General features: G+C 35.0%; 1 protein-coding gene across 1 annotated transcript; it reads right to left on the bottom strand.

The window, feature by feature from the left end:
- Positions 1 to 243: 243 nt before the first annotated feature.
- TMEM106B (transmembrane protein 106B) lies at positions 244 to 25,246 on the bottom strand. Its single transcript, XM_027573554.2, has 8 exons — positions 24,953 to 25,246; positions 21,804 to 22,025; positions 18,778 to 18,841; positions 11,696 to 11,855; positions 7,691 to 7,831; positions 7,388 to 7,437; positions 6,424 to 6,477; positions 244 to 6,010 (listed from the first exon to the last, which is right to left on the bottom strand). The coding sequence occupies exons 2-8, from the start codon at positions 22,021 to 22,023 to the stop codon at positions 5,872 to 5,874; spliced, it is 828 nt and encodes a 275-aa protein (XP_027429355.1). The 5' UTR covers positions 22,024 to 22,025; positions 24,953 to 25,246; the 3' UTR covers positions 244 to 5,871.
- Between the last annotated feature and the right edge of the window lie 211 nt (positions 25,247 to 25,457).

The raw sequence follows: 25,457 nt of genomic DNA, 5'->3' as shown, positions 1-25,457 counted from the left end.
CAAAATAATTAGGGAGTAACAGCAATAGAGATTTCAAGTACAGATTCCAGAGATATTATGGAGGTAGAACATAGAATTTGACAACAGAATGAAAGCTAAGTGGATGAAAGAAAAATTAAAGATGATGCAAAAGTGGAATTCAGGTAAGAACTGAAAGGACTTGAGAGCTTTAGGCTAAAGAACTTTCAAAATCTACACTGATTTGTTTATGTCTAGAGAATTCTGAAAGTAAGACCAAGATACTTGACTGATACAAATTTTATTTTTCATGCTAAAATGTTTACAAATTTTATTTTGTCATACACAATTACAAGAGCAACAGTTACAAGTAATTAAAAAAATAGCATTTGGGGGCATTTCTATTCCTTTTACTAATATAAGCATGTTTTGTTACATGAACAGCAACAATAATTACAATTACAGAACTGCTCAACTTGGAAATTTAGTGTGTTATGATGGAGGCTAACACATGATTAGCAAAGAGTAAGTGCCCAAACATGGTCTTTCATTCTGTATTATTCTTTATTCCACAATTAAAATCATGGATTGGACTCTACCCATCAATGCCATCATTCAAATATGTGACCGATCAGATCAAGTATGCATTTTAAATCCTTTTCCAAAATCTTACTTTAGTTCTACAAGAAAATATACAACAAAACACAAGGAATAGCCTGCTGATGTTTTACACCTAAAACAAACCATTACATAATGAAATTATGCATCTTTTGCAACTTTGCATTTGTTCCATCTCACACAATAATTAAATGATGATCAGTACTTACAGCACTGAGAATCACCTGACCACAGCTGACACAGTATCTCCCAGACTTCTAGTTCCTAAAATTCTGGGGGAAGTGGGATCATTTGAACAGTAATAATCTACATGGTAGTAATATTACCTCTTGGCCATTGGCCCAATACTAATCCTTTTTGTTTTTTAGTATACAAAATATGCTGAAAACATTTCTCTTAAACACATTTCAATTAATGTAATTAAACAGAAGGCAACAATTTCCTTCTAGAAGAGCTATTTGCTATGAAAAACTTGCCAAGTATTTGTTAAATTAATTCGTGGAGTATTTTTAGGGTCAATATATTTTTAATTTAGAGCCTGTGCTAAACATGTGTAAAAAGAACTACAAACATAATCACACTAGTTTTTTTTAAAAAATGGAAATTACCATTTTCATCCCTATAGTAATTTTATAAATATATCACTGGCTTTTATCCAAAGTAAGGATAAATTTCAAAAACCCACTGTGAAATTTACATTCTCACTAAGCACAAAAATACACAAATATTAGTTCTAATCAGAAATTTCAGCTAAGTGAAAATTTTTACTTTTAAGTAAGTAGATCTGGGATATAGAAGTAAAATTTTTGATCGAAGCACATCACAAATATATTGTTTTCATGTAAAAATAAATTTTTTAAAGAAATAATGTTTAACAGTCTTTTAACCCCATCTTAAGCATATATTTTCCTTAAGTCTCAGATAAACATCTCATTTAAAATCTGATTTTACAAAAAAGAGAAATAAAAATTATTCTTAGATGTATTTGAGCCAAGTAGTTACTGCTTCCAGTATTATGACCTAAAAATCATGACACTATGGTAAGTAACCGTGGTTTGCAACCTAATACCCTGAAATTCAATTCACAATGCTTACCAAAGAAGTCTGATGTGTATTTGTAAATTTAAAATTTTGTATCTTTTAAAAAGAAAAATACTGTATAACAGATTAAGTATGAATTTTAAAAACTTTAAAATTCATTGGTAAACCATTTTTATCATACCAAAGATCTACAAAATAAAGTATCCTAATAGTATTTTTGAAAATACTATCAAAAGCCTCAAAATATTATATATCAAGTGCAACAACTAATAAAATTTTACAAACAAAACATTTTCAAACGCTGGAAAGAAAATACGCTAATTGTAAGAGCAATGATGTTTGAGTCAATCAGACATGTTTTGAATCTCAAATCTGCCCCTTCCAAAGCTTATGCATATTTCTTCTCTAGAACTGGACCTCCTCAGATAAAAAAATGGGGGGCATTGTCAGTATCTACTTTAGAGGGCTCTTCTGAATAATAATCAGATAATGCACGTAAGAGATTACTACAGTATCTGACACATTAACAAATATTAGTTATACTAACAGTGACTTACTTTGGGGTCAAGCACCTAACAAACTATTTCCTTAAATAGAATCATTATAAAGAATTATTTAAGAATTTTTTAAAAATTGGTAATAGAAGACAGGTGGGGACATGCCCTGCAACAAAACACCCCCAGAATTATATTGCAATAATGATACTTTCATTGTGTTTTGGCAATCACTTTCCCTCCATGTTAACACTGTACTGGATAGATCAATTCCAAACTACAATTCAGAAGATCTAAATTTTATTTTGTCATGAACTCTTACAGAAAATAATGATCTCACTGGCCGAAACAAAAACACAGAAAAACTGCTCACAAATAAAACCACAGTCATTTACATGTTATGTACTATAGTAAAGATGGTTATTTAGCAATTTCAAGCAATTTAGCTGGTATCTAATATTTTCACACTGTTCTTATTTCAAATCTCAAATACATTAATCTCTATTTATAAACAGCCTCCTTTGACAACCTATCAGCCATACCTTTATTGGAACAATCAAAGAGTATAAATTTTAATAGAAGAAATCAGCTATCGATTATGCTATACCAAAATATTGTACAAGTGCTCATTTTTCATTAGGAATATTTCAGGTACCAAGTTAAAGGTACCCACATCTTAGTCCATCTGTATTATTTTGATTGTCACTATTAACTGAGTGTTTTCTCTGAGTTTTAATCATACTAACCTGAGTCGACAGGGCTTCCTAATGGACTCTATTTTATTTACTTATTTATTTTTTAAATGACAGAGCACATACACAAACCGAAAAACGAGATCTGGCCCCAATAAAACTATTTACTAAGTATGTGATCTTCCCCAAGTCCCTTCACTTCTCCATGCCTCTCCTTCCTCTTCTAAAATATATGAAAGAGCTCCAGAGAAGAGCACAGTGTCTGATACACAGAACATCAACAGACATCTGTGATACAGTATGGATCTGCTTACAATGACCAGTCTATTACAAGGGTAATTTAAGGGAAAATGATTCTTGAGAGTTTCAGAAAAAAATATAACATCTTTACCGTATCCTTTGAAGAAGATCTGAGAGCAGTTTTAAAAAATGTATCGAGATCTACCCTATCACTATATAAGAAAAAATTCCCTGGGCAATGCTTCTTCATTCTTCCCTGTGTGTGTGTGTTTAACAGCTATAATTCTGTTTCACCTGAATGTGTTTTGGTAATTTTATTAATTTACAGCCTGCTCTGTTCCAGGCTTATTCTGGCAAGTTACTTCAATGTTTGTTTCTGAAAGCAGTCACAGGTGATCCTTTTCTCCTCTACTATTGGTTTTCATGTATTTTAAATTCTAGGTTTTTCTACCTTTATTTCATGGAAAGTAGGTAAAATAAAGAGTTTTTAGTTTAAAACATGAAGAAAAAATATAGAAAACTAAGTCACTAAAAGCAAATGTTCCCTCACTTTGTCTCTTCAGCAGACTCTATGCATGCACTCTAAAAGGATACCAGAACCACAAATCAACAGAAAAATCCATTTAATTTACACTACATACTTTTCCAAGGTTAAAAGATACAGAACAGAAAAATAAATCAGGATTGATTTCTGAGGAGGCATTATCTGAAGGATGAGTTTGAAAAAATGGTGATTTTGAAGTAAATGGGACATGAGGGCAAGGAGAGAACACAACAGAATGATAAAAATTTTTCAAATATCTTATGATTTTACACAAAGTCACTGAAATACTCTTATTTCCAGGTAGACAGGTGACCAGTCAGGTGTACAGAAAGACTCGGAAGCCTAAAATAAATGACTGTTAAAGTCACAGGATTAGAAATTTTGAGGCAAAAGAGGATCCAGATAATACTCATTAAAAGATGTCAAAAGACAGAGAATGAGGGAAAATGAGAATGATTTGAAAAATAACAAATAGAATCAATATATGAGGGAAGTATGCCGTTTCAAGGAAAATGGGAGTAATCAAAAAACACATTAAGACTGGGTTTGACTAGTGAGTCTGTACAGATGTGATGGGGTGACTTTAATAGCAAAGATGGATCAGTTAGCAATGGATTGAGGTAAGACAAGCAGTTAAAAAAAGTTTGTGCATTCCACCCATTTAAACTGTTCACTCAGGAAAACGTGGAGAAAATGATATGAAAGCTAAGGGGGCACCTGAGTGTTTCAAGGCAGAAGAGAGGCTTCATTTGCTCCAAATAGTTAAACAAAGCTTGTGTGTTACAGCTGAGAGTCCAACTGATAAATAGTATGTTTCAGACCTAAATTAGGCACTTTGGGGGAGGTGGAACCTGACTTCTGTCTCGAGGGAACAGAAAGAAATTAATCTTAAGCCACTTATTATTTATTTATTTATTTATTTGGTATCACAGTCGGCCCCCACCCTCAGTGGAATTTATTTACAAGGTAATCAGAATTTGTCAAGTGAAAAGGCAAGAAGCCCGAATGGAAAATATATGGTATTGAAAATATAAAACAAAAATAAAGCAAAGTGAAAAAAGTCAATAATTTACACTTGGAAACAATTTTAAATAAAATCCAAACAAAAAAATGGAAAATTTTGAAATATAACTGTTACAGGCATGGTATCCATGTGATGTGCAAAGTGACTAAATTTTTAAAAAGGATAATATAGGTTTTATTTTGATATAGCCACCATTATTTAATGACAAGATTTCTTGGATAACTTCTACCAAAGACGTGATTTCCTCCTTAAAACAGGCATAAAATGGATGACGGGAGTGACTCGGGTACCTAGGAGTTATGAAAAGTGTGTCCAAAACTTGTTAATTTGAAAAGCAACATTAAAAAAAAGTGGAGCATCAAAATACTTTATTTCAAAACTACTTTATGCCTAATCCCATATGTAACTGGAACCATATTCATATTCTATAAGTTTCTGAATTTCATTTTCCCATTTTATTTTTATGAGCAACTTACTTCATTTTGAATCTGTACTTTATGACATTTATTAAAGCTGTATAAAAGCCATGCACAGTTTATTTACAGTATTGTACATTAACTATGTTTGAAGACCACACAAAAATTTCACAAAACTTACTCATATGGAAAGACATGTGAAACGGGGCTTTAAAAAATTTTAGGTGCAGAATTTTGCAAAGATTATTTTGGTTTCTAGTGTTATGCAAGCATTAGCTTGAAATAAGATCGACAAAAACATGCAAATGAGTAGAATTTCAACAAATGAAAAACTACAAATGTTTTAGCTAAAAGCTAAAATATCTTGAAATACTACTATGTAGCAATGGCAATTTATAAAACAGAAAAAAAGGTTATTTTTTAAAAGTCATGAATAATAGGCTCTCAGTAATATTCTATAAAAACATTCAGAAATAAAGTTTCTCAAATTCTGTTCATCATCAAAATTATGTTTCCAGTAGTGACTGAAGCTTGAATTGTAAATAATTATTTACTGTCCAACATGGGAAGTCTCAATGTCCCCCTCTGGGGAGAGGGGGAGAAGAAAATCAATCGGCAAATTTAGATTCAAGTAAAAGATCCTGGTACAGATATCATGAACACAGAGTAGAATGTTGCAATAATGTACAAGTCCACATACTTTTAACTGTACCCCTAAAATGAAGTGTAAACTTTAGGTTGTTCAATTTAAGATCTCCTATCAGGAAGTAAGTACCTCATCCTTCAGAGTTCAGGAAAATTTTAATAGGGATTTCTTCTTTTCCAGTGGCATCTGTTTTAGTTTTTACTGTTGTGGCTGAAGTACATTTAGATACTCAGATTGCCCCAACTGGTAAGTTGTGTTCCTTCCACAATCAACATATTGGTACCTCTCCTGGGATATCTGTTCAGAGTGCCCAAAGTATGTTGTTGTCACAGTAACTCTAAAAAAGAAAACAACGACAACATTAAAACTCAAATGGGGAGAAACATTGAACAGTTAAATATAAAAAGTTTTGTAAAGTGTAAAGTGAGATTTACATCTCATGTTGCTTTTGTAAAGTGGATGCTGAGCTCTGTTCAGGAGAGCTCTGTTCTCCTCTCTAGTCCAACCCCTTCCACTTTCCAGCATTCTTGTAAGATCCAGATTTCACCGCTGAGTAGCCATCCTTCACTGCTTCTCTGAGCTCCCCATTTCCTCATTCATAAAGTGGAATGGTATTTACTTAACTCATAGCACTTTTATAGGGCTTAAAACCAACTGAACTGGTATTTGTAAAGGTGCTGTGTATGCTCTAAGCCAATGTTCTAATCTAAAGTTTAACAAAGAAATATCTCAAAAAAGATTGATACTTACTGCATCATGAGTACTATGTTATGCACTTTGATGGATATCAGTGTACAGAAATCACTGTTAAAAAGAAAAAACAATGTGAATAAATGCAAGCTATGATATTACAAATTTAAAATAATTTAATTATGATTCTTCCCATGTTACAGCTAATAGAGATTCTATAAAGATATAAAGTGGGGCACCTAGGTGGCTCAGCTGGTTAAGCATCCTATTTGATTTTGGCTCAGGTCATTATCTCAGGGTCCTGGGATGGAGCCCAGAGTCAGGCTCCCTGGTCAGGGGGCAGTCTGCTTGTCTCCCTCTCCCTCTTCCCCCACCCCAGCTTGTGCATGCGCTGTCTCTCTTTCTAAAATAAATAAATAAATCTAAAAAAGAAGATATAAGTAAGGATATTCTAGACGTGCTTTCCTACTACAGCAGTTGTAAAGTTGTTTAACATAGGCTACAAATTATTACTTTTTATTCACCTTTTGAAATTTTAGTAAAGTCTGTTAGTTACTCAGAAATTCTGTTAGCCTGATATCAAATGATGATAAAAATGTATCTTTTTTTTAACTTAACGAGAGTCAATAATCAGACCCAACTGAAAAGCTTCAGAACTTCAAACCAATAAGAGAGTATTATAAATTACTAGCACTTTTAGTTTTCCTATACTAAAAAGTCAACACATACTAAAATGTATGAGAATATGATTCTCATAGTAAATAAAAGGTGACATGGTATATCTGATCTTTATTCTGAAAAATAAGTAAAAAGCAAATATTAAGTATATAGGTACACATAATGTACATAAGTACGATGTATGTTGACAGGGGAGAAGAGAAAGAGAAGATCAGAGAGAGGCCACAAGTATTCCAAATGTGGTTTCTTGACTGCTAAGATTGCAGGTATTTCAAAAGATACCCATATGCTTTATTCTTCATACTTTATAATTTAATGAGAAAAATTATTAAAAATCAAAACTTACTACATATAACTCATTTCCTCTGCTATGATAGTAGGTACTGTATAATCAATCTGAAAGGCAAAAATGAAAATAAGCCAACTGGAAAAACGATCAAAGCATCAAATATTTCAGACACCTTTCACAATTTCAGAGTTTAGAAATCTTTCCCTTTGCAAGGTTGATTCTAAGACTTTCTCTTATACATGGAAGGGACACATGTCAAGGTCAAGTTTCTGAGGAAATCCTCCCCCTCCCTCAAGTTAATACAGTAGACAAAGTCAAGACTCATGAACTCCTCCAAAGTATTTCATGATGGAAGCTTACTTGTTTCATATCCAGGGGGCCAATATTGGTTATGTTGTTTAAGCGTGCCTTTCCGATAACTGTTTTTGAAAACTGAACTTGTGCAGTGATGTTTTCAACTTCAACAGAATAATAGTTATTGTTTGTTATATTTAGTGTGTTCTGCAAAAGAAAGAAGACAGAAAATGTATAAGCATAACAAATATGTATTCAAAATTAATTTTAAAAAATGACTTCAAAAAAAAGACTTCAGCTGTGGCCATGATTCAGTTATTAGGAGGAAGAAAAGAATTGCCAAAAGTAACATAGGACATTAAATGAACTGATTATTTGGCTTTATGAGGAGTACTATGTATATAATATGCTGATAATAAACACAGAATTAAAAAAAATAGGCCCAGAAAATGTACATTATAGGAATATAGAAATATCAATGTTAGAAAATGTATTTGTGGTCTTAGTAAAAGTTCTATAAAAATAATTTTTAAATTTCATCTAAATTTTTGCAAAATGTTTATAGATGTCTGTGAAGTAAGCTACTTCCCATTCTATTAAATACAAAGATAACCAAAGAAATTGGTTATTTTAACTTATGTGTAAGTAGTGATTTCCACTGGGTCACTGTGGAGAAGAAAGGGATAGATTCAAGTCTGTTGGAAAGAAATGGAGCTACATCGTTTCTATACTTAATAGCTGGGGCAACTTCTGTAATTCCAATTCATGATTATCTCATATTATTTTAGAAAACGGCCCATGAAGAAAAAAATGTTAAATCAAGAAACAACAGATAATGCATAAAACATGTGAAGCAGTCACCATGAAACAAAATCAATAGGAACTAAATGATAAATCTTAAAATACTCGTAAGGCAGACTGCAATGGTTACCATCTATACAAAGAGTCCTTACAAATTGAGAAGAAAAAGATAAAGTCTTAAAAAAAATATATATATATAACCAAGAAACACTCAAAAATTCTCAAGTTCATTTGTAGTTGGGGAAAAGTTGATTTTAGTACAAAAGGAATATTGCTTTATATTCATTAAACTAGTAAAACTTATAGAAAGCAACAAATTCTATTCCTGGCAGGAATATGAGCAAAAGGGTCTATTTTTACATTCCTGGAAAACATGTGAAGCCTTCCAGCCATTCTGATAGGGTTCTAGCAATATCCATTAATATAAAAATAATGTATATCTCCTGTGACCTAGCAATCCTACTTGAGCATTTTATTCTAAAGAAATAACATTGGGATGCTAATGACAGTAGTGGCAAAAACAAAAAAAAAGACTGAAAATAAAGCAAATGCCCATCTACAAAAATAATGACTGAACAGTATTAAATCATTACATGGAATATTATGCAGCCCTTTAAAAAGAACAGATTAACTCTAAGCCAGAAAATTAGGAGATTTCTACAAGGTATTAACAAGTGAGAAAACCAAGATGCATTAAATATGTACAAAATAGTATTCTTTTGAAAATAAATATTAAGAAAAGCTAAACATGGGAACTTATAAATTAATATGAATATGAAGAAAGATGGAAAAATGCAACTATAGGGTAAATGGAAAGAAGAGAGAAAACAGTCTCAGTAAAAAAGGATAAAAAAAATGTCAGCAATCAGTGATTTTATGTTCACATTTATGCATTAATTTATAGTTAGAGAATTTTTAAAATTCCATAATGTAGTAAAAATAGCCTTTATCTAAATACATAAAAATTTTCATCTACTTAGCTCTTAATACCCATGTCAATTTAATTTCTAGATACTATAGGAAAGGGATTGTTAATTTGATGTCAATGGACCTTCCAATACAGGCCAAAGAATGGGATTCAGAAGAATCTTGGAATCTTTTGTACATGCAAAATAACATTGGTATGTGTCTTTCTCTGAAGTGCCCATAGCTTTCATCAGAGTATTAAAGAGATCGATGATGCAAAACTGGATGAAAACATACTTGTAAGAATTAGAAAAAGATGTACCAAGGATTAGAAAGATAACAAAGATTAACATTAAGACAGACAAGAAAAATAAGACAGAAATTTTAGTACTATCACAGACATTTTGTTGCTGAGAGCAGTGAGAATCCACTTAATTTGTAAGTCAAGAGCCCACAATCATAAGCTTTTAAGTAATGATGATTTTTTTATCAAAGGCTTTAAATGATGTGTGATCTTTAGTTAGCAAATTTCTGTTTAGGAATCTATCCTATAGAAATAACCTGAAATGGAAACAAAATATAAGTAAAGATGTTTTCTGAATACTTGTAATAGTAAAATTAAACATCTATTAAGAAATGGTTGAGTAAATCGTAATACAGCCATATACAAGACTACATGAGGGCACTTAATATGGGAAAATGTAATGAGATCTCACTTAAGGTAAAATGTACATGTGTATACACTTACACACGTGTATCCCTTATGTACCTATGAAAATATTTTACTACATTTATCAATGTGTGTGTATACAAATGTATATATGCATTATCAGCAAATATATGTATACGTTATAGGTCCCAGGTAGAAGTAAAAATATACTTCACAGTATTTTTCAAATGTATAATGATAATTTAATATATTCAGAAGCAGAAAGACAAAGACAAATGTTACTAAAAGAGTAAATAGTACTAATGCATATTACTCAATTTAAGAAACAAAAGAAATATCTTATAATTCCATTTTTCAAAATACTGATAGAGAACCCAAGGAAAGCTCAACCTCTTATCTCACAATTATCCAGTCAAACTTAATAAACATGTTTATCTTATATAATAATGCTGTTTCTTATTTATTGTTCAGTCTTTCTCAGTTAAGTGTTAGTATCCCAAAAAGTGGGAATTCCTGAGTAATTACTGAAAATAAAACATGATATTTACATTTAAATAAACTGATATTTAAAAGGGAACATCACATGACTTTTATTTTTTATTATACATTTATAATATTTGATACTAAAACAAGTTTTGGAGATTGGCCAGAAAAAAATCTGGCCACTGTTTTAAACACTATTCAAAAAGAAAAATACATTCCTTATTCCAGATGGCTGTTAAAGTGAGAAAATACTCAATAATTCTCCAGTCATATGAAATTGATTTACAATTAGCATTGTGTTGTTTTATGCACATTTTTTCTGTAGTTTTTTTTTTTTTTAAAGCCCTTAGATTAACAACTTTTGGTGGTAAGCAATGAGAATAAATGGACCCATGGGAGTTCCTTTTTTCCTGTAATTAGTGAGTAATTCCACTTTAACATGCCATTTCCCTACCCTCCTGTCCCTCCAAGCCTCTCCCCTCAACTACAACTAGCTATCTGTATTTCCACCTCAAGCATATGAACCACCCCCGCAAGGAAAACCAACTAAAGTCCAGTATCACTCTTCCAAACAAACCATTGCCACACAGATGCACCCTGAGGCCTGAAACCATACATAATTGCTAATAGCATGACCAATACACATTTTCCTTTTTGATAATTCAGTGGTTTGCAAACCATGCTTCTTTTCAAACAAATGTTAACATGTAAACAGGCAGACCTTCTCTGAGGGTTTGTCTGTTGTTTTCAGGAGTGGGAAGGCTGTAGAATACTTTTAAAAAAGACTGTCCAGGAAAACACTGCAGATATTTTCCCACATACTAATTTATAAGAGAAATCAAACAGTCACTTGTACTTTAAACACCATAAAGGAAGTCTGTTAAAATGGCCAAAAATTTATTTCACCAAATACAAGGAAAAGAAAATGGTATATCTATCACATTTATAGAATCAACTATTTTTGCACTTTGCTAGGAATTAGTTGGAGTCAAATGTTGAAAGTAAACAGATTGTAAACGTGTTTTTTTTTTATGCCAGTACTTATTATTGCCATTATCAGCAGAACCAGAAAACGATAGAGAAGATCAATAGCAGACATACAGAAAGCAAACTGACCAGGGCCACATTTAATATTCTCTCAGAGGGACAAAGGTGTACTTAGTATCATAAAGGAATGTAGTCAAATATTTTTAATGTAAATTTGTACTTACCGTGATATTTAAATATACTGTACGCTTTTGAACATCATAACTGACGTATGCGGATTTTACGCCAATGTATTTCACGTCAATAGAGCGAGGGAAAAGGAAAAACACAGCCAATCCAGAAAGGAGCAGACAGACAAACACAGAAGCCATCACATACAGCTTTCTGAAAAGAAAAATGGAGTATTGAAATACATGTGCATCAAAAATTACATAATGAAACACTGAGAAGATATTTTCAACTTGAATTTTTCCCCAATACGCTAGCAGGAAAAGATGTATAATTTTACCAACCTTTTACATTATAAAAGTATTTAGTAGGGTTGGGTCTGGTCTATTAGGTGTTAAAATGTTCTCCTTAAAAGCTGTATGTATCTTTTTGGAGTCTGGGACTTCAGGGTTATTGCAGAACATTTACTACAGTGTTTCTTAAACCAAGCTGTGCACTAGAATTAACTAAGCTGGGGAACTTTATAAAAACTGGATTTCAAGACTCCCTTCTCTCCCTTCTGAATTCACTAAAGCAGAATTTTCACATGTGGGTTTTGCCATTTTATAATTCCCTAAAGTGACTGCTCATCAGAACCTGTGAAGCCCTTAAAAACATAATGACATAACCACATGGCTCATCAAGCCACACCAAGACTAAATCTCTCATCCCAAAGTACTTATGTACTCAGTTTTTAAAACAGTGTTTACATTAATCAACTCCGCTTTGATGATGTTGTTAAACTGTTTCTTTGAAATCAGGAAAGGGGTAGTATGCAGATATAAGACAAGAAAAAACAACTTTCCACGCCTTTGCTACTCTTCTAACTCCCCTTGAAATATATCTCTTCTATCTCTTGCTCTTTATTTCCAATCTCCAGAGATAAAAATTGCCTCTATCTTCAAGTTTACCCTCAAAATTAGGGTTTCAAAATACAATTTTCCTGGTTTTTCCAACAAATAACTCTCAACTTAAAGCCCACAGCACCTCTGTTTCTTTCTTTCTAGGTCTTGCATGTCACTTATCTTTTCCTTATGCTCTAGTCATTCAAAAAATTCTCATTTTATCCTTTCTTCCATTCTCTCTTCCCCACCAACTCCCAAATTCCTTAATAGATATAAGCTTTGCATGCCCCACAGCGCTATTTTCAAGTGACTCTTGAAAATGTTTCATACATGTTTGAGTATATTGTCTAAGAAATGAGAACAAAACAGTTTATTAAAAAACAAAATAAAACAAAGATTCACTACATCACTACTACTAGGCCCATACTGTTGTCTTGAGTGAACAAAGAGAAGTACCACTCACTCACTAGATTTCTTCCCAACCTGAGTAGGGTGGTGATCACTACCGGATTACATACTATATAGTTTAAGCACATGTTTATATATCTACCATATACCAAAACACCTAAAAAGGTATTAAAAAAAAAAAGAGTTCAAAAATCAGATTAAAAAAATCTGAATTTTGTTGATTTTATTATTTTAGTGTTTTTATTTTAATTACTTAACAGCCAGGTGAGCCCACCGTTATTTATGTAGGGCTTAGGGACTATAAATCAGCTCCAGTTGTTAATATATGATCAATGTTCTAAATTTACTCTGTACCCCAAGATTACGGCCATTAACAATTATATCGAATCTTATGATATATAAGATTCATTTTATAAATGAATAATAATTTTTCACACAGTATTTCCTATCAATTGAAAAATTGGCTAGTTCACTGAAGAATATAGATCTCTACTACAAAATTCACCAATAATAATTCTTCTTATGATTCTAGGGACAGTAACCAAATTCCAGGAGCTACACTACTTATAAAGGTTATGTGGCTTATTTGGAGTTAAATTACATTTCTACTTCTGCCATTTCCTGCTTACAACACTTTTAGGCAATTTACTTTTTTTCCTCCACTTTAAAATCTGCAGGTTTTGAGGACTGAATGATACAACTAAAGCTTGTAGACAAAAACAATCAGTAAATATAATTTCCTAACTACCTCATCACAACTCCCCCAATCTACAAATAATCAGTTGTTTATAAAATATTGTAATTTTACTAAAACTTTATTGTTTTTTCATTGCATATCTGAAAGTCCCAAAAATTCTTAAAGGGCTTCCTATAGTTTTCAGATATCTTTGCTTATTAACGGTGTCAAGATCTGGACCTTAATATTTTCTCAAGCTTCATCTCTACCCCTTCCAACAGCACTGTGCATCTGAGGCATACACTGACTGCCAGCATGTCCTTGCACATGCTATTCCCTGTCTGAACTGCCCACTTCCACTTTCTGTTTTCTACTTTTCTAAGATTCAGCTAATGTTTCATCTTCTTTGGAACCTTCCTTAATTCCATAAAATAATTCCGATAGATACTACTCTGCTCTCATAGCACTCTGGAAAATACCTCTAACAGGTAAGAGAGAGATATTGTAATCACTTGCTTGTCTGTCTCCTCTACAAAATCGTAATTCCCTTTTACCAAAGATACCTTTGTTAAAGCTGTATCCCCAGGCCCTAACAGTGACTGAACACCTAGGTGCCTTCCATAGTATTTTGTAAAATATGGAAAATTTATTTTGTTCCCGCCCCCCACCTTTTTCAGGGCCTTCAATTACGTATTTAGAGGCCACCTGAATTTGTCCCCATATTACTGATGGCCTGTTCATTTTTTTTTCAATCTTTTTTCTCTTCGTATTTCATTTTGGATACTTACTATGGCTATGTCTTCAAATTAATTCCTCTTTTCTTCTGAAGTGTCTAATCTGCTGTTAATCTCATCCCATGTAGTTTTCATCTGAGATGTTTAGTTTTCATCTCTAAACATGCTACTTGGATCTTTTTAAAATATCTTCCAGGTCTATCCTTAAGCTCTACCTTCTTGAAATTATGGGATAGAGTTAAGATAACTATTTTAACTATCCTTGTCTAATGCTTTCATCTATGTCATTTATTGGTCTGTTTCTATAAGTGATCTTTCTCCTCATTATAGGCTATATTTTTCATCCTCTTTACATGCTTGGTAATTTTTTTTTTTTATTCATTTGAGAGAGAGAGTGACCGAACACAAGCAGATGGAGAGGCAGAGGCGGAGCGAGAAGCAGACTTCCCGCTGAGCTGGGGGCCCGACATGGGGCTCGATCCCAGCACCTGGAGATAGTGACCTGAGCCGAAGGCAGACACTTAAAACATCTGAGCCACCCAGGTGTCCCTCCATGCTTGGTAATTTTTAACTGGATATCAGACATTATTTTACCATGTTGAGTGCTGGATATTTTAGTATCCCTACATATATTCTTGAGCTTTGTATTGGGATACAGTTGAGTTTCTTGAAAAAAAATTTGAACCTTTCGAGGTTTGCTTTTAGGTTTTGTTAAGCATGCGCACTGCAGCTTTTAATCTACGGCTAATTTATTCTGTTACTTGGGAAATAATCTGAGTACTCTCCACACAATTCCCTATGGATTATGAGATTTTCCACAGTGATTGGTAGAAACTATCCCTGGCCGTAAGTGGGCTGAGGACTGTTCCCTCTGTTCTGTTTGGCAAGGTTCTTCCTTCAGCCTCAGGTACTTTCCTCACACATATACACTGATCAGTACTCAGCTAAATACTCAAGGAGTACCCAGTGTAGCTCTCTACCCTCTGGTACTCTGCCCTACTAACTCTGGTCTTGGCCTCCTAGATTCTCAGTACCATGTATCTCCTTAGTTTAGGGGGACTGCTAAGCTCTGCCTGGGTTCTTTCCATTGTGCTGTGGTCTGATATCTTTTCCTGGACAATAAGGTGGTACAATCATAGGGCTTACCTCATTTGTTTTCCTTTTCTCAGATATCACTGTCCTGTACTGCCTGATGTCCACTACCTAAAAATATTGTTTATCTGTCCAGTTTTTTAGTTGTTTTAGACAGAAGAATAAATCTAGTCCCTGTGATGATTCCATCTTGGTTGGAAGTAAAAAATAAAATTTGATTTTGTACTTTTATCCCTTTGTTTTTATGCTAAGAATCTTATTCCCTAATGGCATGAGTATATATTTATCTGCTTTTCATGTAAGTTTCAAAATCATACTAATATTACTCTGAACAATGCAGCTATTGAGTGCAGTTTAAACTTTTGTTGTAGTTGTCTTTGTCATTTAGAACACATCTTACTAGACACTGACAGTCAAAATGAAATATTTTCAAGTCATGTAAAGTGATTCTTTTATCTGTGGTTATGCCACCAACTGGATATACAGTTGGAATCATTAGAATCATTTGTTTCAGTTTGTTTCAACTTTCAGGAATTGTTTTTTTTTTCTTTTTACTTCTGATTTCATCTTTTAAGTTCTATTTTAAAAAAATGTACTTCTAAAGCCCAAACAATATAAATATTGTTTGTAAGACATCTCAGTTACTTACCTATTCCCTCTTCCAAGTCCCTCCCAAACTCTGAGTAATCATTTTATTAGTCTTTGGTTTATCAATCCACTGTCTCTCTCCTCTGTATGCATGTGTGTGTTTTCAGATAAAAATGTACTCTGGATATCAACTGTAGTAAAATACAGAGTTCTTCCTCGTTCCATTTTATCATCGTAGACATGTAGTGTAACTTACTCTACCAGAACCTTATCACTGGCCGTTTACATTATTTCTAGTCCTTTGCGATTACAGACACTGGCACAGTGAATAACTTACACAAAAGCCACTTACTATATTTGACAATCATCCTTGGAATAAAATTTTCAAAGTAGAATTCCTGAGCCAAAGGGTAAATGTATATGTAATTTTTCTAGATAACGCCAAATACCCCTTCACTAACTTCACACTAACAAGGCATGAGTGTGCTCATTTCACATAGTACTGCCAACAAATTCACTGTCAAAATTTGGAGTTCTGGCTAATCTGATAGATAAGAAATGGTATTTCAATGTTGTTTTAATCTGTTTTTCTCTTATGAGCAAGACTGAACATCTCACATGTTTAAAGGGCATCTGTATTTCTTTCTTGTGGACTAGTCGTTCATAATATCTGTGATAATAATGTGCAGACATCACTTCCCAGTTTGCCATTTATATTCTGGCTTCAATTAAGGTCTTGTTTTCACCTTGTAAAAGTTAATCTAGGCCTTGTCAAATTAATCTTTTCTGTCCTCACTGGATTCTGAATTACATGTAGAAAAGTTTTTTCAGGGGCGCCTGGGTGGCTCAGTCATTAAGGGTCTGCCTTCGGTTCAAGTCATGATCCCAGGGTCCTGGGATCGAGCCCCGCATTGGGCTCCCTGCCCAGTGGGAAGCCTGCTACTCCCTCTCCCACTCCCCCTGCTTGTGTTCCCTCTCTTTCTGTCTCTCTGTCAAATAAATAAATAAAATATTAAAGTTTTTTCATCCTAGAATTTCATCCTAATTTCTTGAATATTCATAACCATCTACTACATATTTAATAATAAAGGGTCAGATCAACTTTTTTCAAATCCTTTTCTTTCTATGAATATTTAAATATGCTGTTCTACTGGTTACTTGTATGGAGCACTGTGGTCAAGAAGCATGCCAATCTGATTTTCTGTCCCTTTTAAATTAATTGATCCTTCTGCCTGGGGTTTTTCAAAGGGTTTTCCTGTTTGTTTTTTTTTCTTTACTTTCAAAGTCCAGTAATTTCACTAGGATACGTAGAATGTTTTAAGATCATGGCATGTCTTTTCAATATGTAGGTTTCTGTCCTGTTTTACCTCAGGGAAGTGTTCTTGAACTGAATGTTTAGTATTTGTTCCATTTGATTCCTTTGATTTTTCTTCAGGGGCTTCAAAATTACATAGGTGTTCAATTTTCTTTGCTTGTGTTTATCTCACTTTTCATTAATTTGTGTGTGTTTTCATTTCCTCCTTTGTAACTTCTATTTCCTTTGCCATACTTTCCATGGTATCTATTTGCACTTGTTCTTCCAGTCTTGTCTTCATTTCTGATATTAGTTTTTTCTAATTCAGGAGTTCATAGTCTCTTTTCATGTCCTCATGTTGTTTGGTCATCTCATTTCTGAGGTTTTCAATTTCTGACTCCTGCAGTTCTTTCATAGCTTCTACAGTTTTAATTTCTTTACATTTATAATATCGTTACAGTTTTCATGTTTCTGATATTCTTCTATTAGCATTTTCAGTTCACTTTTTTTTCACTGTCTTTGTATGATGCTTCATTGCAATACTTTTTTCTTGCTCATGTTTAAATGAGATGTTTTTGTACTTTTAATAGAAGCTTGCATTTTAGGGGATGAGGATAAGCCAGGGTGGACTGCCTAGCTTCACTGCTCAAAACTCCACCTTCTATTGTAATACAAAATTTTTTTTTTTTTAAGATGGCCTATATGTATATATACTTATATAGTTGTGAGATTCTCTCTCTAGTTTTTGAACCTTTTCTTCCCTTTTCCCTATTCTTTCCCTATACAAAATGGATTCAATCCCCAGCAGGCTTTTCCTTAGGAGATGTCTGTCCTTTTACAACAAGAGTTTCTGGTGAGTATTCCTAAGGTCTTTGAGGGATCCAATGGTCTAGTTCCTTCTGATCTTAAGGCCCCGTAGTGGATCTCTGTGACCTTTTCTGTGCTCTCTCCAAGGTACAGCACACCAAGAAGCCTCCCATTTTGACAGGTTATCCAGAAATATTTGCTGGAAGTGCTCTGAGTGGGATCCTCTTCTTTTGGGGTAGCAGAGCATTTGATTTGTGTATCAGGGCTCTCAGGACCTTAAACAATTCTTTTTGTTTCCCTTCACAAATCCACACAGCTGCTAACATGTTTTGATCCTTGCTCCATTTTTATTCTGGGGTGAGTAGGAGAACCTTAACACCCATTTTTGATGAAAATGCTTCTGTTTCCTACTGCTATTCTAGGTTTGTCTGTTTTAGTAAATAGATTTGAGAAGATTCAGGTACTATGCTGCTTTGAGGACCTTACCCCAATCAGAAATCCTTTTTCTTTTTTTAAATGACACGAAGCATCAATGGCATGATTTAACAACCCGATAACTTTTATCATTTTAACAGAGTTTACTAGAGTAATTATATGTAATCTGAAAAGCAAAAAAATACCAAAAAAATTTGCCATTTTTCTTATCATCACTTACGTCCTTCTTGGCCTTAATCTCTGATCACTGTATGGAATCAATGCCACCAGCTGGTTTTCTTGCCCTAAAAATAAAAACAGGTTTAGGATTTTATTAACATAATCACTTAAAATATCGTGGCTTTCTATCAAAGTCTCGTTTAGAAGGACCAGAATACCATCTGGCTCTCATCTCATTCCTCTGGTAAATTGCTCAAAATCTCCAAAAATTACCTAGTAGACGCTGAGTTCCAAAACAAATAACGTATTTTTCATAGCTTGATGTCTAGCTATGAATACAAATAATACAATGAGAAAGAGTAATCTCTTTACTGAAAAAGATCTAAAAAGTCTCAGTTTTCAGAGGATCTGAATTTACCAAGACTATTTTCAACTGCATGTTTTCTGTTTAGATTCTCACTTGGTTATCTGGGTAAGAGCAGAAGAAATATTGCTACCTTTCTGTCCTGAAATCCTCTACACTATACTCCTTGAAAACCAAAATCAACACATAACAAGTCTAATGCTTCAAGAGCCCATACAAAATGAGGCTTCCACAACTCACTCAGGCCACACACTATCTGCAGTAAGTCAATTTAAAATCAATCCTTTATTTCTTGGGTTGGGCTATACCCATAACTTTAATGGATAAATAGATCTTTAATAAACCAATTTGTCAATCTTATCAGAACTTGGTTTTTTGTATTAACTCTTAAAGCACTATAGTCAAATTCTCTTTTAAAGCTTCCTATAATGCTTCCATTATTCCTCCCTGCCCCTTCTACAACTCTCCCCTCATTTACACTACCTCCCAACACCCACAATATGTTATGTATATGTCTCTCTGTATGTACATGTATCCTGTCTTGGTTGGTGGTATTCATTTGACTAAACTACAATCCTGCTTAAAAGCAACCTTTTAGCTACTACGCTGATATCCATACAGCTAAATGTGGATACAGAAAAACATGCAACTATGCTCACTGGCCTCGTTTAGATCACTAAACTCAAGTGGCCTTTAATTATGTCAACCATCATACAATATTCCCTAGTTCACACACTCAATCTAAGTCTCCAAAATCACAATTTTATAACTTCAACTCTCACTTCAAATCCCCAATAGCTCCTTCCCTGTCCTCACTCTTAGCTCATGATGTGGCAAACAGAAAAGAATTTCCATAAGCTCCCACTACCACATCCACCCACCTGTTTCTGTGTCCATATACTCTACTTCCTTATTACAAAGCATAAAACTGCAGATTCTCCTCTCTAAGAACAGCCCCCTGCACTTGTGCCCTACATCTAAGAATTCCCCCATCTCCTACATTATCTGTTGTTTTTTTCTCTATGGATTATTCTCATCAGCATACATATTATTCACTCCATCTTAAAAAAAAAAAAATCCCTTTCCTGACCTCACAGCCCTCTCCACCTACCTTCTTTCTTCCTTAAATATACAGTTAAAACTCCTCAAAAAACCTATTTCCTCACTATATAACTTCACTCATACTATGCTCTCTTGATCCCACCCTGTACATGCTATACATGCTTATGCAACCTGCCAAGCTTTCTTTTAAAGGTCTCCAGTGGTCTCCATGTACATCACCAAATCCAATGGTCAGTTCTCAGTCCTCACATTACCTGATCTGTCGGTAGCATCTAACAGGTCCTTACTCTCTCCTACTTGGTACACTTTCTACATTTATTTCCAGGACACCAGAGACTAGAATTTCCTCCTTCTACTCTAGCTGCTTTTTCACTGTCTTTGCTAAATCTTTCTCATATCAATGACTTTGGAATGTCACAGTGCACCAGGGTTCAACACTAGGGTGTGTTGTTTTTTTTTTTTCTATTCACACTGATAAGCTTGGTGCTCTCATCCAACTCAGCTTTAAATACCACCTATATTCTGATGACTCCAGCTGAGAGCTTGCACTTCAATTCGAGACACTTATTGTAACTACCTATTAAACATATCCACTTAGATGCCAAATATGCACCCCAAGACTTATATCTCTAAAATAGAGCTCCTGATTTCTCCCTGGACATACACAGTCAAGCCTTCTTTTCTCCATCCTAATAAAGTGCTACTCCATTCTTCCAGCTGTTCAGACAAAAATACCTTCGGAGTCACTGTGATTTCCTACTAACCACAATCCACTTCTAGACTCCCAAGAAAAGCCTATTGGCTATATCACAAAAACATATCCAGATTGCTAAAATAGTCCTTTTTTCCCTCCTCTGAGCCTGCACTAATCCCTTCACTTACAAAAATCCTTTCATTCTCTAATAGCTGCGTATCCCTGAAAAGATAAAACGATCACATTCAAAGGCCAACTCATAGATCAACTTCCCCAAACCAAGGCATTTCTTAGAAACTGGTATAAACTGGTCTTATCTTCTATTGTCACTTTGTCCTTCCCTCAAGGTTTCTCCAGGGTTATCTACCAACTTCAACCAAGCAGAAAATGAGAATAGCACAAAGTATTTTTATTATTTCTATTGTTTCCACTTCTACTGGTTTGTCTAGCCTACAAACAGCACATTAAGATTATTCCCTTCTAAATCTCCCTATGATATGCCACAAACTGATTTTTCCCCCTATGGCCCATCTTCATTTACAATCCGTCTTCATGTAGTTCCTCTTAAGAATTAACTAATGACTAGCTTCTTACTATTCTTTAGATAATGAATTGAAAGTATTAGGTCACCAAATTACTTAAATTGTTCCCAATGACGAACATGTGATTATGACCTCTATTGATGCCAAACAGGTCTAAAAAATTTCAGTCAAGATATTGTGCATATCTGCTATTGCAGGTGGGAAAGAAAATACTAGAGGAAGACTGGTGGTTTTCATTACTGCTCTAGGAACATTAACATTTTTTTTTAAGTTTATATTTACTTCTTTGTCTCTTTAACTGAAGATAACTGATACATAGTTTTAACTTTAATTCTAAAAGACTTTTAAAACACAGAAGGTTGTGCTTAGATCTATGGGTTTTATATTATTTGTGTGAATGCCTGGAATTACTGTGTAACACATACCCCTAGGAATTCTTCCTGTTCCTTGACAAGTGGGACAAGTGACACTATCTCTTCCTGTAAATTCCACATAGGGAAACTGAGAGACGTCTCCACCTCTTCCATCTTCATTATGGACTTCATTATTAACCAGTCCATTCCTCATGTTTTCAGTTGATGTGACTCCATCATAAGCATCTTCTTTATTTGAATGCAAAGGCAAATGAGAAAAAGACTTTCCCATGTCTAAAGAAAAAGAAAAGTCTTAGGTAAACTTAAGGAAAAAAGTATACTCAAGAACATTACAGGATTTTTATACCAATCTAATATATAGAGCAAACTTCAAGGAACAGTCAAATTACTTTTTGATTAGAATTATATTTAATCAAAGTAATGTCTGAAACAAGGGAGCCAAGGGTCCAAAGTGTTTTTCTAACAAAATATTATAAAATTATGTATCAGACTTGTGATGAGAATGGACTTTCAAACATTAAAATTTGACAGAAGTCTACACTTTCTTAGGGTTCTCTGAAAATAAAATGGGCTTCACTTTTCTTACAATATTTTTTGTTTTATTCTATATTTAAACCAGTTAGTGCTAAAGGCTAAAGTTGGTTTAGGCAGATTATGATTACCTATTATATGTATCACCAGGTAAGTTTGAAAGAAGACTTCAACTACCTCCAGTTAGACCTCAGTCAGTACTTTCTAATTGAATTCTTTCTAGCCTATCTCTTAACTCAGGCAAAAGACCCTGAGGGCAAAGCATCCTGTGAAGGGAAGAGAACGAGCCCCTCAAGCAATAAGGGGTCAGCAGGACTGATGCCAAGACAATGGTGGATCTGACCTTTACTGCCCACTTGAGTGTATCCATCCACCTTTGTCCCACATTTTCCTTATATAAACTCAGAAGTATTTTCCGCACTTTGGAAACAGTTTTTCTGAGACCTCAGCTCCCTGTCTTCTCCATGGTGGCATCACTGAAATAAATTCCTTTCTTGTTTCGCCACCACTCCTCTCCTCCGCGTTTGGATTTTGTCAGTGGTGAGTGGCTGACCCTGGTCTGTTTCTGACTCCTGGAGCCAGGTTCCCTTGGAGTCCTAAGCCCTGGTTACAAGTTCAAAGTAGTATGTTTCAGCCTGTTAAAATTCATGCCCCTCTGTGATAAATAAAATCCACAATCCTTCTCATTCTCACATTTCTAGCCTTAACATTTAAACATTTACAACAAAAACAATTCAAAAACCAAACCCTGCACATTTTTTTCATTCAACAGTTGGCAGAGTTAAAATTATGAAATTAATATTCCAAGAGATTTAATATAATTCACCAATACAAAGCAGTAAAATTTAGAACATTTAAAAATTCTAGTATGATAGTATCAAAAATAACATGGGTAAAATTTAAATTTATATTTAATATAAATTTAAAACCAAGTAAGAATAAGTAGTAGTAGTACCTACACATATACCATACCTATACCAAAATAACCTCTGCAGGTGGGTAATGAAATAGTACTGCAGTTGAGTCATAAATTTTAAGGATGAAAAGGAACTTAAAAGTCATAATCCAATCTGCTGATAGTCTGTGGGAAAATTAATAAAGAGGGAAAGCAGAATTTAAAAATAAATTTCTCTTCCTAAATTTGACCATGTATCTTTTATCAGTTCCTAAAAATGGATTATTATAGACATTCATACAAAGAGATAAGCATTTCTTTTAAAAATTCTCGTTGAGGGACGCCTGCGTGGCTCAGTTGGTTAAGCGCCTGCCTTCGGCTCAGGTCATGATCCCAGGGTCCTGGGATCAAGTCTGACATCAGGCTCCTTGCTCCGCAGGGAGCCTCCTACTCCCCCTACTTGTGCGCTCATGCTATTTATTTTAATAAATGAAATCTTCAAAAAATTAAAAAAAAATTCTCAGTGATTTGAGTAAGGAAAACTGACAATAATTCAACTCACACTATAGTATGAAGAAAAGTTCACTTTTTAATGCTGGCATGCCATCCAAGTGTTGGGATCATTCAAACATAGTGTGTATACAGCAGAATAAAAAAAAATCATACAACTAGTAGACAAATATAAAAGTGTAGAATGATGAAGATGCTTATTTTCACAATTTTACTATTAAAAAATCTACATACACACTGTCCATGTGAGTTTAAAAACTTAAAAACAAATGATTCTGTAACTTCCACAAATGCACTACCTTCTCTTGGTTTGTCTAATGACATTAAATCCAAGCCAAACCAACATTTGCCAGTCACAGGTCGTTCAGGGGTGAATTAACATCACTGTCCCCACACACTGCCCTATGAGCAATATCAGTTGAACAGGGGCTGGGGGCCTCAGTAGTGTGGCCACATAAGCATCCTTTCTGGGATCTCAGTTAACAAGGAGTGTAGAGTGTAAAGTGCATCCCACTAGAATGCTTCGGTGGGGGGTGAGGGTAGGCACAGAAGGCAGGATCAAGATCAAGTGGCTCTCAGTCTGGTCCTGTTTTCTGTCTGTATCTAACAGTTGTCTTGATGAGTCGGCCTCTGACAGGTGTTTGTTTCAGCAAGGCTAAATGACAAGCACCAGACTTGTGGCAGGTACTTCGTATCCCACCCTCCCTACTGGATTTTTCTCACAGTGAAGAAATATTTAGCCACTTTTATTCCTGGAGACTCACTCGTTTGTTTATGAAGAAGTGCTACGCCCCCTTCTCTTCCCTGTATTCAATGTTTTTATCACAATCTCTTACTGAAAACCCAACATGGATCTAAGACAGCAAGGAGAGATTTAAAAAAAAGTACATCACTTCAAAACGGGTCATTATCTTCTGCGATAACGAAGGAAGCCCGCATCTTTCATAAGCTACATAAACAAAACTCAGTAGGCACACAGCCTACTCTGGAAAGGTTAAAGGTTAAGATCAAGGCAACCATGCAAGAAAACTCAAGAACAGCAAAACCAGGGGCCAGCTGGCCACAGAAGGTGTGGGGGCCTGTAATCAACCCTATGCTCCGGGCTTGGGCCAAAGCCTGGAGCCCCCTAGACGGGAGGCTGGGCCCTGTATGAGGTGCCACAACACCGCCATCGCCCAACCCTGAGCGTCTCCTCGGTCCCCGGGCTGGCCCGGCTCCCCTGCGGCCTCTCCTCCTCTACCTCTCCGTCCCTCTCGGCTCTTACCAGGGCGCCACCGCTCAGCTCCACTCCGAAAAAGGAACCGAGGGGCTGCGCGTCCGGGGTCGCTCACCGACACGCGGGGCGCTGCGCAGTCCCGAGCTGCTCCGGCGCGCACAGGCCGGAGGACAGGGTCACGGGGTCTGCAGTCCCGATCGCTGGGGCTGGAACTACAGGCCTACAAGCGCCGGGGCGCCGCGGATTCGGAGGTGGGGTGGAAGGGCGGCGGAACGACGGCATCAGCTGAGGCCTAGGCGCCGCTGCAACCTGCATCCGCACCTGCGCAGAACGCTTTCATAGGAGGTGTACGACCCAGGAGCGTGCACTACGCATGCGTCCTTTCTCCGCTTTGCTAGAGACCGGAAGCGGAGCGGCTGTGTTTGTGCCCTCCGCATTTGTTACCTTGGTCTCCCAAGACTTAAAGGTAAAAGTCGGCCGCCCTAGCCTTGGAAAATTTAAAAATAATAGTACCACTTTTTTCCCCCGCATCAGGCCTTTTCCTTTTGCAAAA

Source organism: Zalophus californianus, chromosome 12 (assembly GCF_009762305.2).
Source record: "Zalophus californianus isolate mZalCal1 chromosome 12, mZalCal1.pri.v2, whole genome shotgun sequence".
Lineage (NCBI taxonomy): Eukaryota > Metazoa > Chordata > Mammalia > Carnivora > Otariidae > Zalophus > Zalophus californianus.
This window is presented reverse-complemented; position numbering and strand designations above follow the sequence as displayed.